We start from the raw sequence: 17,989 nt of genomic DNA on the forward strand, positions 1-17,989 counted from the left end.
CATTAACATTTCCATTACAGAAAATATGAAAGTAGTGGTAAGACTTATGATTATTCTTGCAAAGAAATGACAATGAGTGCAAATTAAACATTAGTGAAATCTACAAAATATCCAGTCCAAACAAAAGTAATATGATGCCCACAGCAACCCAGGAAACTTGGTTTAACAATCAAGAGAACAACAGCAATAAGTTGTAGAGGAGTGATAAAATGTGGGTTGAATTCTCATACCCTACAAGAAGGGGAACATCCTCAAGGCAGGACATATGGAGCAATTTAATGTCAACAAAATATTGAAAACCAACTTCAGGATGTCTACAATATCTTACATTGGTTTTACAAATTAGGTATCAAGCATGATGAAAAAATTAATACAAGTGGTAAAGAACTGTTTGGAACTAATTAAAATACTTGATGCCTAGTACAATACAATACTTTATAAACCAATACATAACACCCATGCTCATATATTATATACTCATAGTTCAGTTTATATTTATCTTTACTACAGGAGTCCTTGAGTTACAATGGAGTTCTGTTCCTATGTAGTGTCATTAATCAATTTTCAGCATAGGTCATAACCAGCCAGCACTTTTCATGGTGACTGTTTTCCTTTTCTTCAATGCACTGCCATCAGAAAAGCTTGCAAGCCATAATGAAGGGCAAAAAATTCTCATGACAGCAACACAAATGAGATAGCAAATGATAAGCAGTAATACAGAATTGCATTTCCTTCCTTGGTCTATCATTACATGATGTATTCCTTCACTGTGCTCATCAGCTCATTCTTTGTATTATTTAAAGGGTGAAGGGGTATGCAAAGGGATATGTACAGGGGCAAGTTCTGCCTGTGTCATAACCATGAAACAGTGAAAGTTGAGACATTCGTATCTGAGGACTCCCTGTACAGGATTTCTGAACTCATTATACAACCCTCAGTACAAACTACTACAATATATTCCTCCAGAAACAACTGAGATTTCTCAAAATCAACTTCCTAGAAAAAGAGATGATCTTTAAAAGGACTGTGGGAGCTGTGCCTTATACAAGCTGGCCAGTACTCTTGCTGCTAATGTCACCATTTCCCTCCGTGGAACACCACACACGGTCTCTTGCCACTGGCTATGATGAACCTGTTGGAGTTGAAAAAATTATATACATACATATACCATAGGCTTTTTCCCCCTTACACAGGATGTAGCCAAAAGATAAAGGCATAGAAACCACTCCCACCCATTCCATCCCCTACATACTCCACTCCCCTCTACCCTCTTCCCTCCCTCTTATCCTGTTGGAGTTGGAAAAAATATATATAAAAACAAATATATATTTTCCCCTTCCCCATCTAGTAAATATACCCCTATTGTCTGGGGACAATGTAAATGGGGGAGGGTATTCAACAACAGTCTAATATGCTTAATTATCTTTTGCTATTAAGTGTTAAATGATTACATCACTGAATATAATTTCTTCCCAGGTAGAATGAACACTATGAGGAAATTTTAATTTTTAGCTTGGATACAAAATAATTTCAATAGACTATCTATATTCATAACAAGGGCCTCTTCCCCATTTCAAGGAAGTAAGCCAAGCAAAGCATGCACCCACCCTCACGCATTCCACCAACTATTTGTTTCCCTCTCATCTTAGTTCCTTGTGGATGAAGGGTCATCCCTGTCTCCTGCTCACTGCCTGGGTCAGAAGCAATGCAGCAAGACAGCACATCCACAGTAGGGCAGCGGCTTCATTTACAATGTGAACCTCCCTCATCATTCTCTCATGTGTAAGATAGAGAAGACAAGAAGAAATCCCTTTCAGCTGTACCAAATTATCATCCATACACCCCAAGCATTCTCAAAGCTTGGATCCCAATGCCTCAACTACCACTCAAAACTCTGCAATTTCAATTTCACATTATCAATGCCTCAATGAAGAGTGCAGGTTCATACATATAGAGGGAACTCAAAGATTTCCTGATCCAGTAATCCCAAAACATGACCATATCAAAGCCAAAATCCAACTCTCTTCCCCATGATCTGATACCATCTGAACAGGAAGCTTGAGCAAATTATTTTTTTTTTTAAGGTTGATTTAAACTTTGGAAACAAAGTTAATGGAAAACCTGGGAATACAGCTATTTGGAATCCAAAAACATGTGAAAAGTCTAGTCACCCAAAAAATAAACTACCAATTCAGAGGGACAAATCAGGTTACAATGTACCCTCAAGCACCTCCACAGCACTATATGTTCATTGAATGAAGGCATTGTGCTGCTTGATTGGAAAAAGGCATATGTGATACACTCCACAAAGGTGGAATCAGGGAGACAACACTAAATCATAGGCCAGTATCACTAACCAGCACAATAGTGAAATTATGTGAAAGGATTGTGAAAGATTGATGGACCAAATATCTAAAAGATATGAGCATTCTGACAGACAGTCTATTTGGCTTCAGATCTGTACAGTTGTGTGTATCAAATCTTTTAAATTTTTACTCAAGAGTGATTGATGTACTGCAAGAGAGAGATGAATGGGTGGACTGTGTGTAACTTGACCTAGAGAAGGCATTTGATAAAGTACCTCACAATCGACTGAAGTGGGAATTTGAGCACATTGGAGGACTGAGTGGCAAACTACTAGAATGGATGAGACTTTTTGAAGAAAAGATATATGAGGACAGTAGTAAATGATAAAATGTCAAGATAGACAGCTGTAATGAGTTAAGTTCCACAAGGTTCAGCACTTGCACAAATAATGTTTCTTGTCTTTGTCAATGACATGATGGATGGAACAAAAAACTATGCCAACATGTTTGTAGATTTACCTAGTTGTATTTACCTAGTTGTATTTTGCAGGAGAAGAACTATGCTCATAGGGACCCACAGATGTATCTTTCCGCATCCAGTTCTTTCTTAAAGTCGTGTATAGTTTTAGCACTCACTGTTTTCTCTTTCAATTTACTCCACGTATCTATCACTCTATGTGGAAAGCTATTCTTTTTCAGATCTCTTCTGTAACTGTCCTTCTTAAGTTTCTTCTTGTGTCCCCTTGTATTTCTTCTGTCTCATTTAAGTAGATCCTCCCTGTCAAGTATTTCCATTCCTTTCATAATTCTATATATGGATATCAAATTGCCTCTTTCTCTTCTCTGTTCTAGAGTTAATAAGTTTAGTTTGTCCAATCTTTGTTCGTATGTCAACATGCTGAGTGTTGGTGTCATTTTTGTTAGTGCTCTTTGAATTCTTTCTAGTTTCTTTATGTTTTTTTTTTTTTTTTTTTTTTTTTTTTTTACTGGGTGTCTATAGTGATGCTGCATACTCTAATTTTGGTCTTATCAGTATAACAAGTATTTTCTTCACCATTTCCTCATCCATGTAGTCAAAGGCCACTTTCATTGATCTTATTAAGTTGTAGGTTTCTCCATCTATTTTGTTTACATGTTTGTCTGGTGTCATGTAATTTGAAATGATCACTCCTAGGTCTCTTTCTGAATTTACTTTTGTAACTTCTTTTGTTCCAATTTTTGCTTTTTCCAAATTCCATTATACATTTTTTAATGTTAAAATTCACTTTGTTATTTTTACTCCAATTCCAGACTTTGTCCAGATCTCCCTGAAAAGATTTACAGTCTTCTTCATTAATCACTCTCTTCAATAGTTTTGCATCATCTGCAAAGAAGTTTATGTAGCATTTGATTCCTTCATCCATGTCATTTATATAAATAGCAAACATTATTGGAGCCAACACTGAGCCTTGGGGTACTCCACTTATCATGTCTACCCATTTTGAGTTCTTTTCTCTAAATATCACTCTCATTTTTCTTCCTTTCAAGAAATCTTCCATCCATTCCAATAATTTTCCTTGTATTCCACCTATTAGTTCAATTTTTCTTAGTAGTTTTTTGTGTGGTACTTTGTTGAAAGCCTTTTGTAGGTCCAAGGAAGGCACAATCTGCCCAGCCATCTCTTTCTTGTATTATGTCTATAAGTACATATTAAGTTTGTAGTACATGGTCTTCCACTTCTAAATCCAAATTGGTTGGGGTTTAATATTTTGTTTTTTTCCCAGTGTATAGTCCATTTGTTTTTAATAACTCTTTTGCATATTTTTGCAATTGTGCTTGTAAGGGACACTGGTCTATAATTTGTTGGATTTTCTTTATTTCCTCCCTTATATATTGGTACAATATTAGCATTCTTCCAGTCTTGTGGTACTTTTCCTTCTTTGAGTGAGAAGTCATTATCTTGAATATTTTGTCTGTGAGTTCGTCTATACATTCTTTTAATATCCAGTTCGCTATTCCGTCTGGCCCATGTGACTTTCTGATATCGAGTTTCTTTATTTGGTCCCTTATTTCTTTCTGTGTCACCATTATTTCTTCCATTTTAGGGGATCCTTCCTGGTGAGAATAGGAGACAGGACCCTGTGTGTAAATACATCCCTGCACACCACCATACACAAAGGAGGAAACAGGGAAGATCCTACAAAATTTAGACCAGTGTCCCTCACTAGTGCAATAGCTAAAATATACAAGAAGATCATCAGAAGCAGATGGATCAAACATATGGAAGAAAACAATATAATAAACCCCAAACAATTTGGTTTTAGAAGTGGAAGATTGTGCACCACAAACCTAATATGCTTTTACTCGCGACTGATTGAAATAATACAAGAAAGAGATGGTTGGGCAGACTGTGCCTTCCTGGATCTGCAAAAGGCTTTTGACAAGGTACCACACAAAAAATTAACAAACTAAATTGAAAAAATAGGAGGAATTCAAGGCAGGCTGTTGGAATGGATGAAGGACTTTCTAAATGGAGGAAAGATGAGAGTGGTACTAAGAGATAAAAACTCGAAATGGGAAGAAGTAAAAAGTGGCTCCCTTAACCACTTCAGTACGGGACTTAAATCTCGCGGGCAGCAGCCAATGCCAGCCGTACGACGTGTTGTAATAATACTCGCATCATAAAATATAGTCACCGCTTATATCGATCGTTCTCTCTTTCACCCGCGGATTTTGAAAACCACAGAGAATGGGATTCAGGGCACATTTGAGAGTGTAAAAACACAGGGGCGACTACAATAAATATAATCAAGACGCCGATATGGCAGCGTCGCGAATCCACTTGCTCCTCATGACGCCTACGTAGGCGGCACCGTATGGAAGGGGTTAATGTTTGCCATATACATAAATGATATGGACAAAGGAGTGAATTGTTACGTGAATTTCTTTGCTGACGATGCTAAATTGCTCAAAAGCAAAAACAGAAGAAGATTGCAGATTGTCACAAGATGACTTACAAAAAGTATGGGAATGGAGTCAGAAATATGAAATGAATTTCAACATCAAGAAATATAGCATAATGGAGTTTGGAAAAGGCAAAAATAGAGTTTCGGGAAAATATATGATTGGAGACAAAGAAGTAAAGAAAGTTAACTCAGAGAGGGACCGAGGAATAATTATCTCAAGTGACTTGACACCTGACAAACATGTAAACAAGATATTTGGAGAGACTTACAATTTGTTAAGATCAATGAAGGTGGCATTCGACTACATGGATGAAGAGATGGTTAAGAAATTGTTACATTAATAAGACCAAAACTAGAATATGCTATATCAATGTTAGCTTACATACATATACCAAGGCTTTTTCCCCTTACAAGGGGGGTAGCCAAAAAGAAAAAGGCATAAAATTATTCCCACCCATTCCATCCCTGAATACACTCCACACCCCTCCACCCTCCCTCTTAGCTTAGCACCTCCTGGATGACGGGTCATCCCTGCACCTTGTCCACTGCCCTGGGTCAGAAGCAGTGTCGCAAGATACAGCACATCCACAGCAAGGCTGCTTCATTAAATCGGCGACCCCCCCCTCTCCGTCCCCCCATGCATAAAAGGAGAAGATGGGGAGAAATCCCTTCGGGCTGCGTCAAATTTTGCTCACACATACTACCTCACCCCCCATCCCCGCCCATTCCACCTCATCAATGTTAGCACCTAGCACAAAGAAAAACACAAATTAGAAAGAATCCAAAGAGCGGCGACTAAGATGGCACCTACACTATCAAATTTGACAAATGAACAAAGATTGGAGAAATTACAACTGACAACGTTAGAGCAGAGAAGGGAGAGAGGCGATTTGTTGACCATTTTCAGATTTACGAAAGGAATGGAAGTTCTTGATAGAGATGATCTATTAAAATGGGACCAAAGAGAAACAAGAGAACACGCAAAGAAACTAAAGACAGCTACAGAAGAGATCTGAAAAAGAACAGTTTCCCACACAGAGTGATTGATGTCTGGAACAAATTGAACAGTGAAACAATTAATGCCAGAACTATACACGAATTCAAATGCTAACTGGATGTGGAGAGATACAAAAATGGGTCTAAACAAGCATAGCTCTAGTCCTGTAAAATACAACTAAGTAAATACAACTTGATAAACAGAGAGGCAGAGAATTGATTAGAAAACTCATTGTTCGTGAATGTACAAGGGCTGTATCACACAACCAACAAATACAAAACCCTGTCTCATGAATCTATCAGTGGAAGATTTATGTTTATTGCCCTTGCAGAAACCCCCATACACCCAGGTATACAAGAAAATGAGATTAACATACCAAATTACACTATCTTCAGAATAGATTGGGTAAACCAGATGCATGGAGGAGTTATGAATTACCTGAGGTCTGATGTAGTAGCAAGTGCTTCAAGAATTTAATCCTTTTCAGACAGCTATTGCAAAATACTGAGTATAAAAACTGAAAAACACAACACCTTATTGTTTACTATGTACAGGCCCCCAGGCAGCACCAAAGAAAATTTCAGATCTGCTATGGATAAGATAATAGACACCATCAATTCCTGCCATACACCACCAAAAATTATCTTAATGGGAGACTTTAACATACCACAAATAAACTGTGAAACACCATCAACCAGGCATCAGAACATTGACAAGCCAAGATGTTGCTAGATCTAGTAGAGGAATTGAGCCTAACCCAGCACATTCTTTTACCAACTAGAAAAGAAAACATACTAGACCTAGTCTTTATGAGAAACCATGCCCTTAGTCACAGCTGTGAGGTCCAAGATACAGCCATATCAGACCACTGATTAATCTTAAAGAGAACATACAAACCTGGAGTGAATAACCCCTCACCTCCATCCTGGCGGATTTTGTTAAGTGGGCTAAATATTCTGAACTTCCTTAGCAACAAACTCAATTGGGATGAAATCAAGTAGAAATTGGGAAATGAAAAACTGACTGGGGTATCTTAAGAGTAAGTCCACATAGCAAATGATCCAGATTCTCCTGAAGTACTGCATGTGCAGCTTGCATGTCCTGCTCACAGGGGCAAGAATCACAACACCACTGATCTCAAAAGACAGGAGGACCTTCTTCAAGAAAAGGAAATATTTCTCATGCAAACTCCAAAAGGCTAATTCAACATCAAAGCAATCAACCTTAAAAAAACAAGCTAATTAAGATAGAAAGTGAGATACTAAAGTCACATGAAGAAGAACATAAACACAATGAAAGGAAAGCAATGAGCATAATAAGAACCAACAGTAAATATTTGTTTACTTACACAAAGAAAAAGCAGAGTCAATTCTCAGATCAGCCCTTTAATAGATGAAAATTGGGATGTGATACAAGACACTACCTGATAGCCAAACAACTAAGAAAACAGTAAGAATCTACCTTCAGCATACCCATCGCCAACATGGTGATAGGTTCTCCCAGATTGTTCTTTGCTGAATCAAGGGAAGATACACTGTGTGACCTCAACTTCTCCAGCAAGGACATTGTAAAAGCAATAGAGGGACTCAAATTCTCATCCTCAGCTGAACCAGATGGCATGGCAGCACCCCTTCTAAAAGCCTGCAAGGAGGAACACTCATCCATACTCCACAGAATATGGAGACAATCTCTAGAAGATGAAGGCATGGTCCCAGATATTATGAAGCAAGGACTAATAATACCCATACATAAGTAGGGAAACAGAGAAGTCAAAAACTATAGACCTGTCACCTCAATATCATTCATCTAGAAAATATTCAAAACTGTAGTGTGAGAATGCTTGGTTGACTTTTTTCAAGAAGAAAGGACTCTTCAATGATGGACAACACAGTTTCTGGAAAGAGTGATCTTGCCTATCCCAACTGATAACCCACCAGGAATACATAATGATGTTATATACCATCACTTGTCTAAGGCCTTTGATAAAGTGGGTCATGGCATTCTACTACATGAACTGAAGGCCTTATGAGTAACAGGCAAGTTGGGTCAATGGTTCCACAGCTTCCTCCATGACAGACAGCAATGAGTGGCCATCAATGGGACAGCCTCAGAACTGCCTACAGTGATAAGTGGTGTCCTACAGAGCTCCATGCTGGGCCCTTTCCTGTTCCTAGTACTCATCAGTGACATTGACAACACTGTTCAACATTCCAAAATATCCTTATTCACAGATGACACTTGTGCCACCAAAGAAATAAGGGAATCAAAGACACCATCATCATCCTTAAGGACCATGAAAATATATACATCTGGGCTGCTGACAACATGAAATTCAATTAAACCAAATTCAAACTGATGAAATATGGCAAAGGTCTCACAAATAACATCTAACCATGCACCATGTCTCACAGAGATGAACAAGGCAAATGTAAAAGACCTAAGAGTAATGTTGAGTCAAGATGGTAAGTTTACCACACAAATTGACATTGCTGACAGTGCCAGAAAATTATCAGGATGGATCCTCAGAACATTTACATCAAGAGATGAAGATCACATGATTACACTGTGGAAGACCATGGTATTACTTAAACTTGAATACTACTGTCAACTGTGGAACCCAGACAGTACAGGGGAGATAAAGAAACTTGAGTGCGTACAAATAACCTTCACCAGCAAGACTGAGTGTGTAAATGGGATGAACTACTGGGACAGCCTCAAGTACCTCAAACTCTATTCACTCCAAAGGAGCAGAGAACAGTGCTTTATCATTAACACATGGAAATGCTGGAGGGTCATATCCCCAACTTTGGAGTGACACTCAGCCAAGAAAGGATGAGAGGGAGATCTTGCTATGTTGAAAGAATAGCCAGCAGCACAAGGAGCACCATATCTCTCTGATTAAACTCCTTCACCAGAGAAGCCCCTAAGCTCTTCAATAGCCTCCCCAACTGCCTGAAGAACACCACATCCTGCACAGTGGAAGTATTCAAAAGATGGCTAGATGCCTTCCTACAAGAAATTGAAGACACACTTCCCACACCATCCTATGGCCGTACAAATGTGCATGATAAGGAACAAAGTGGATGACTTTCACTTATTACTGATGGTTTGGTGCACATTTGTACTGCCATCTTTAAAAGCTCTCACCCATTTCTGCACTATCTCCATACACTTCACTGATTTGACAATGAATTTCAGCCACTTTCACGCCTTTAGCAGTAAGAAAACAAATCACAGCGCATATTTCGCAATCAGCAGCATTTCAAATACTCACAAACAAACTTAAACATGGTCAGATGATTCTGTAATTATGTTGAAAAGTAGATTATAGTACAGGCTTTCATGTAAAAATAAAATTGTTACGAAAAGTCTACTTGTTTTATTTTTATTCAAAATGGTACTTAAAAAACATGCTTCGTATTATATTAAATGAGCAGTTTTGAATAATCATAAATTTCAAAAGTTATTAAAGCAAAGTTTAGTTGTCTATTTACTGAATATGATAGGAAACCTAAATCAGTTGGTGTGGATCTCTGATAATGTGCAAAAAATTTGTAAATTAATCACTATATGTCTCATGTCACCCACTGTTCTTTTCTCAAGTCTCCCACCTTTCTGATGGCCCCAATAAATGTCTACAGATCTAAACCTGTGTATATTCTGCACCCTTAAGTTTAAAATCCAAACTTTGTGAAAAAAGTGCATATTATACATGGGTCTTTAGAGTAGGCATCATCATAGTGAAGGTGTTAAATGACACTAGCTTAAAACTTCAACATAAAGACCATACCTTCAGTTGAAATCTGGCATCAGCAATAACCAAATCTTTAGAGGGTATTATTGTAGCATAGGGGCTAATGTGTGTTTTAGGTTCAAATGTTACTTGTACCATCCATTTCATTTTTATGTTACAAACAAGTCTCTGTCAAGTATGGTTGAAAAGATGAAAGCAACTTTGGTGTATACTCACTTGCAATACCTGGCTAGCTACTTCTCCAATGGTTGTGGCAAACCCTGAACTTTTTAGGGGATAGTCCTCTGGCGTGCTTGCTCTTGCCTGTGTTACATATTCTGCTGGGATTGGTGTTACCTGCATTTAAACAGGAAATTAGGGGGAAAAATCATTAAGATATGTAAAATTATCTCCATTAATCACAAAATATCAGGCTCATTTCTTTGTTGTGTTTCTTTTGCAATACTGTCTCAATGTCTTTTTAGAAACCATATCCTCTCATTCTGATTGATCAGAATCATGAAAGGCACAGAGATACTTGATAGAGAGGACTTACTTAACTGGGACAAGAGAAACACAAGAGGACATGGAAAGAAAATAAAAAAACATAGCTATAGAAGAGAACAAGAAAAACAGTTTTCCACATAGAGTTTTGGACACTTGGAACAAACTGATAATGAAATAGTATGCGCAAAAACCATTCATGAGTTTAAAAGCAAACTAGACACTGCGAGATACAATGGCGGGACACCACGAGCATAGCTCCTCTTCCCCCAAAATACAACTAGGTAAATACCCTTTTGGAAACCAGGAACATTTGCCTGCCCTCAAGAAATAGGCACAAACCCAGCATTTACCAACTAAATACTTCCGTTAATTGATCTCAGGTTTCATAAAATTCACACTCTTTAAGCACTCATAAAAATGTTGTCTGGACCCAGGGATTTTGCAGCTTCAAGTCTATCAAGCTGTTTGACTACTTCTTCAGTACTAATGCTCATGTTAGTCTACTTTCCTCATCCCCACTGAAGATTGGGTTGCAGTCAGGTACCATATCTAACCTCTACTATGTAAATACCATGACAAAAATATTTATTAAATGCCTCACTCATTTTTTTCCTCTGAATCTATCCAAATATCTTTGTTTTAATTGGGCCTATCCTTACCTTATTTTATGGTCTGTAAAGATAAAAGAAGCACTTTGGATTGGATTTTGCTTGTCTAGCAACCTTAATTTCATAGTTATGTTTCACTATGTGCATGTCCTTTTTAACCAGTCTAGCCAAATCATTATATCTAGAGCTAATTTACCTGCCTATTTCCACATCATTTCTTCCACCTTCACTATCTTTCACTCTAGTCTGCTCTCTTTCTGTTTTTCAATGTTATTCCCACAATACCTTGAGAATGGAAATCAACTACCGTATTTTCCGGCTTAAAATGCGCATCGGGTTATAATGCGCACCCATGCACTTCGTTATCTCAGTACACAGATAGCGCGCACCGACGTATAACGCGCATGCCAGGAAAAGTCGCTGGTGGCTAAAGCTCGTGAACTGCATGTATGCGACTCCTGCTTGCGTTGGTCCATTGTTTTGTGGGAAATTTGAGCCATGAAAAGTTTATTGAATACAAAATGTACATGAAAAATTTCAGATTTTTACAGAAAAATTGTAATTTACTATCCTGAGGGAATAATTCATCTTACAAGTTTTTATCACCATGTACAAGTTTTTATCGCCATGCAGCAACAAACTATGTTTCAGTTCATAAGTGTCTTTACTGAAGTGATGTTTAGTTTAACAAACTCTCGCAAGAGGGTGTTTAGTGTAGGCTAGATTGGCAATAGAACTGTCAATGTCGGTCCTGATCTAGCATATTCCGGGTGAGCTAAAATGGCTAACGTTCATGATGTTGGTACCAGTGCTGTTTTATGCATCCCAAATATTTGCACAGACTACGATAATTAATGTTAGTAAAAATAAACCAATGAAATAACGGCGATTAATTACTTAGTATCATGTGAACGAGGTTACATGGAGAAGTATTTTTCATTGGCTAGAGCCACCGCTGGGAAATCTGTTGATTTGTCACTAAATTAAGTGTCAGTTTAGGCATCAATCAGGACACAACTAAGAAAAAGTCGAAACTACATGTACCGGTATATGACTCATGTTGTGCGTTGGTCCCTTATTACTTTGTAGCTTAAATAGTTTGTAGGAAATATGATCTAAAAAAAGTTTATTGAAAGTAAAATATACAGAAAAATTTCGGGATTTTTACAGAAAATGTTCATTTTATATCTTGAGGAAATAATTCGTCTTTACCATTTTTTATTTAATACTGAAACAAACTACAGACTGTTTCGTTTTAGCTTTGAACCTGCAATAACAGTGGTGAAATAGGACAGTCTCTCATCGAGGTGACATTTAGTTAATATAACTCCCGAAATAGGGTGTTGTAGTCAGGTATATGACACGAGTTTATGAACGGCCGCAACGGAATTTGTACCATACCTAAAGTGAAGCAACAAAGCAAACATAAAAATTCAAACTAGGATGCTGTGAACATGGGCAAATATCATGAATATTGATCATGTTTCATGGTGTTTAGGCCTATTTAAACATGAAAAATAAGATTCGATAGATACCTACCTATACCAAATATTTATATAGCCCATGCTGGCGTATTCTTTCATGTCACCATGGCTGTTCTTCTTGTTCTCACAGAATGTCACGGAGAAGTGTGCCGTCCCGACTTTGTGACAGCCAACATCGTCACATTGTTGTGAAAAAAATTACACACACAGCCGCAGAATTTTTATCGTAGGTCGTAGATAATGCGCACCACCGGATAACGTGCACCCCCCATTTTTAGGCCCTTCCAACAGAAAAAAGTCGCGCACTATACGCTGGAAAATACGGTAATGTAACCCTATATGTGAAAAAGCTAACAAATATCTGCTTAGTATTTATCATCCTATTAGTTTGATGTCAGATGTTTGCAAAATTATGGAAATTACTCTAAGGGATAAAATTGTGGACTTCCTTGAAGCTAACAATTTCATATAAGACTCACAACACAATTTCAGAAGAAAAATTTCATGTTTGACCAACCTCCATGATTGCTTTGATAATGTTTTCAGTATGTATGACATAGTTCATAATCTCTTCATTTCTATATTTCAAAGATATTATCATTGAAATATAAAAATGGAGATTTCATTAACTGCAGCAACTACCTATCTTTATACCAATAGCTTTTTTTTCCCCTTACCAGGGAGGTAGCTATCAAAAGGCATCCACTCCCATTCTACTCCCATCCACCACCCTTTCCTCCCTTTCATCTTAGCTCCTCATGGATGATGGGTCATCCCTGTATCCTCCACTCCCCTGGGTCAAAAGCAATACAGCAAGCCACGAGGAAAGAAATTACTGAACTAATGGATTGCTTAGCGCAAACTAACATTGAAATTTCCAACCTAAGGAAAACTAACTCTGAACTGAGAACCAAACTTAAGGAAATGAAAAATTATATAAGGTGAAGTGTGAAAATGAAAAGAAGAAAATTAATTATACTATCAATAGTGAAAGCCTAAAAATTAGGTAAATAACAAAATACAAGAAATGACTGAAAGAATTGAAGAAAACTTAAGTGAGGAAAGTATCCAAAAGATTAAGAAATGGAAGGAAAACATAGAAAATAAAGAAACTGCCTTTAAAGAAATAGTCCAACAACAAATGCAGCAAAATACAAAAGATGCAATTATCCAAGTAATTAATGAAAAGGCAAATTGGATCAGAGATGCAGTGGATAGGAAAAAATGGATTGTGGTACATGGACTAAAAGAAAAACATGGTCTGGTGAGGTACATGAGAGAAAAAGAAGAAAAAGAAATAGAATAGCAATCCTAAAAGAAATTAAGGATGGAGACCAGGATGTAGAAGACATCGACAATATGTATAGAATGGGTCATTATTCTAAGGAAAGAAATCGACCCCTAAAGATAAAACTAAGATCATAAATGGTAGAAGACATATTTGAAAAAGTAGGTAAGTTGGCAAGGAGTGAACATTACAATAAAATATGGATAAAAAGAGAAATGAGTATTGAGGAATTAGAAAAAGAGAAGACAGTAAGAGATGAAGCTAAGGAAAAAAAGGCGAAGAGAATGGGGACCGAAAGCAAGGAATTCTATTGGAGAGTAATCGACATGAGAGTGAGAAAATGGTACATCAGAATGGACGAACCAAAAACGAAAAAAAGACAGAGAAAGGAAAAAACTAAACGTGGCCTATACTAATATTGATGGATTAATTTCAGGAATGAATTAATTTAATGATTACCTGTTAGAAGAAAAACCAGAAATAATGGGAAGTGTGGAGACCAAATTAGGGGGTGCAATACCACCCATCAATGTTGGACAAGGGCTATACAATTACTGGATTAAAAACAGAGACAAGAAACACGGAGGAATCATTTTCTTGGCCAAGAAAATCTTGATTGTGACAAAAATTGCGGAAGACAAAGGTAATGTAGAACTGATCATGATAAAAGTTGAAGACAAGGACATGAAAAGTACAAAGTTTGTGGTGACTTATGTGCACCCAAAAATGAACGCTTGGAAAGAGAATGAGGAAATGAAAATTCTAGAAGATACAAGGCATTCATTAAATGAGATAATAATGGGCAGAGGTAACCTGGTAATTACAGGGGACTTTACCTGCAGAGAAATTTGTTGGGAGGACATGACAGTGAAAGGCGGAGAAGACTTATGGGGTACTGTATTACTGGACATGACCATGGAATATACAATGACACAGTGGTTCAGTGAAAACACCAGATACAGAAATAATGAGGAGCCGTCGAGACTGGATTTGATATTTACAACAGAACCTGAAATTGTGGATAAAATTAAATACAAGACACAAATTGGAAAGAGTGACCATATACTTATTGAGCCTGAACTAAAGGAAGAAATATACATGGAGAGAAAAGAAAAGCATAGGACAATAAATACCAAGCAGATATTTGTTAATTTTTTCATATGTGGGGGTTACATTTGCTGATTTCTGATTTTCATTCTTGAGGTATTGTGGGAATAATGCTGAAAGACAGAAAGAGAGCAGACTGGAGCGAAAGATATTGTGAAGGCTTTACAAAAGAAAGGATGTGGAACTGGGCAGGTAAGTTAGCTCAGATGAATATGGAGTATTTACCTAGTTGTATTATACGGGAAGGGGAGCTATGCTCATTATGACCCGTTTTTGTATCTTGCAAGATCAAGTTTGTTCTTAAATTCTTGTATTGTGTTTGCACACACTATTTCTTCATCCACTTTATTTCATATATCTATCACTCTGTGTGGGAAGCTGTTCTTTTTCAGGTCTCTTCTGTAGTTATCCTTTTTGAGTTTCATTGCATGTCCTCTTGTTTTTCCTCTGTCCCACTTTAATAAGTCCTCTCTATCAAGGCATTCTTTTCCTTTCATAATTTTGTAGATGGTTATTAGGTCCTCATTCTCTTCTTTGATCCAGGGTTGGCAATTTCGGTTCAACCAGTCTTTGTTCATATGTCAGGTTTGAAAGTGTTGGGACCAACTTTGTCATTGCTCTTTGTATTCTTTCCAATCTTCTTATATATTTTTTTTGTACTGGGTGACCATATCAGTGCTGCATATTCCAGTTTTGGTGTTATCAGTGTTTGTAACATTTTCTTGATCATTTCCTTATCCAGGTATTTAAAGGCCACCTTTATTCATCTCAACAAATGGTATGTTTCTCCGACTATCTTATTTATATGTTTATCTGGTGACATGTCTTTGGTGATGATTACTCCTAGTTCCCTTTCAGAATTTACTTTCTTTACTTCTTTTTCATCAATTTTATACTGTCGTAATATTCTCTTCTTTCTTTTCCTAAATTCAATTATACTGCACTTCTTGATGTTGAATTCTACCTCCCATCTTTTGCTCCACTTTGAGACTTTGTTCAGATCCCTCTGCAATGAGTCACAGTATATTTCAGAGTTTATTCTCTTTAATAATTTTGCGTCATCCGCAAAGCGATTCATGTAAATTTCAATGCCTTCATCCATGTCATTTACATATGTAGCAAACATTATCAGAGCTAGCACCGATCCCTGTGGGACACCACTACTCATTTCTTCCCATTTTGAATATTCGTCTCTGAGCACTACTCTCATTTTTCTTCCATGTAGGAAGTCCTCCATCCAATTCAATAGTTTTCCATGTATGCCTCCTATTATTTCTAGTTTATATAGCAATTTTCTGTGTGGTACCTTATCAAATGCCTTCTGCAAGTCCAGGAATGCACAGTCCACCTAGCCATCCCTTTCTTGCAATATATCTATCAATTTTGAATAGAAACAAATCAAATTAGTGGTACATGATCTTCCTTGTCTGAATCCAAATTGCATCGGGTTCAGTATATCATTCTCCTCCAGATGTTTTGTCCAACTATCTTTGATGATTCTCTCACAAATCTTAACTATTGTACTCATTAGGGACACCAGTCTATAATTTGTTGGGTCTTCCTTATTTCCCCCTTTATATATTGGCACTATATTGGCATTTTTCCAGTCTCCTGGTAGTTTTCCTTCTTTGAGTGAGCATTCAATTATTTTGTATATTTTTCCTGTTAGTTTGTCTATACATTCCTTCAGTATCCAGTTTGCAACTCTGTCCGGGCCATGTGACTTGTTAATGTCAAGCTTTAATATTTGATTCCTTATTTCATTCTGAGTAATGTTTAATTTCTTCAATGGAGGAAATCTTACTTCGATTCTTTGATCACAGTTTTGTAGATTTTTTTCCTCTTTGGTGAATACAGATTTGAAATGTTTGTTCATACTTTCTGCCATTTCTATATCTTCTGTGCATTCTCTAATACCTTGACGTAATTTAAGTATTTCCTGTTTATATTTTATCTTGCCATTTACATACCTATAAAATAATTTGTGTTGATCTTTACATTTATCTATTATGTCCTTTTCATAATTTCTCTTTTCTTCTCTACGTATTTTTACATATTCATTTCTTAGTTTGGTGTATATTTTCCATTTCTCAGCTTTTTTTCCCTTTTTCCACCTTTTCCAGGTTTGATCTCTTCTGTATTTTGCCTCACTGTGCTTTTTATTATACCAGAATTTTATATATACCCTTTCCTGTTTTTGTCTTGGTACATAATTATCCACACCTTCATTATAGATTTCCTTCCAAATTGTCCATTTCTCTTCTGCCTTTATTTCTTCATTATTACATTCTTTCCAATTTGCTTCTTGAAAGAATTTTCCAAGTTTCTCAAAATCTGTTTTGTTGTACATTAGTCTTCCTTTTCTGTGTTTTTTGTTAATTTCTATATTTGTTTCTTCATTTAATTCCAGTTCTATTAGTATGTGATCACTTTCCAATTGGTGTCTTGAATTCGATTTTATCCACAATTTGGGGTTCTGATGTGAATATCAAATCCAATCTTGAGGGTTCATTGTTATTTCTATATCTGGTGTTTTCTTTGACGTATTGCGTCAATGTGTAATCAATGGTCATTTCCAGTAATAAGTTTCCCCAGTAATGTTCTCCACCTTTCACAGACATCTCTTCCCAACATATTTCTTTCGAGTTAAAATCACCCATAATTACCAGATTTCTTTCTTTAGTATTTCATTTAGTGTTTTTCTTGTGTCTTCCAGCATTTTGGAGTGTTCAGTTTCATTCCATGCATGAGTTTTAGGTAAATCACTGCATACTTTCTATTTTTCATATCTCTATCCACAACTCTTATCTTAATCAATTCCAAATTGTTCTCTCCTTCTGTAATTTTTGTCACATTTAGGCCTTTTTTGGTTAGTAACATCACTCCTCCACCCTGCTTTGTTTCTCTATTTCTGTACCAACAACTATGTACAATCCTTGCCCTATACTATTTGATGGTAATGATCCTTTTAATTTTGTCTCCACAATCCCCATACATCTGGTTTTTCTTGTTTT

At 36.8% G+C, this 17,989-nt stretch overlaps 1 protein-coding gene across 1 annotated transcript in view; it reads right to left on the reverse strand.

Annotated features, from left to right (window-relative positions):
- Nucleotides 1–416: 416 nt before the first annotated feature.
- The window catches only part of LOC143027564 (protein PRRC1-like), a 98,478-nt gene continuing 80,905 nt past the window's right edge, over nt 417–17,989 (reverse strand). Inside the window, exons 7-8 of the mRNA XM_076188875.1 lie at nt 10,219–10,338; nt 417–1,132 (exon numbers count right to left, since the gene is read on the reverse strand). Coding sequence (XP_076044990.1) covers nt 1,016–1,132; nt 10,219–10,338 — 237 coding nt within the window. The 3' untranslated portion in view covers nt 417–1,015. The remainder of the gene's footprint in view (nt 1,133–10,218; nt 10,339–17,989) is intronic.

The sequence above is a fragment of the Oratosquilla oratoria genome, chromosome 8, assembly GCF_046742065.1.
Source record: "Oratosquilla oratoria isolate Oo_2021 chromosome 8, ASM4674206v1, whole genome shotgun sequence".
Taxonomy (NCBI): domain Eukaryota; kingdom Metazoa; phylum Arthropoda; class Malacostraca; order Stomatopoda; family Squillidae; genus Oratosquilla; species Oratosquilla oratoria.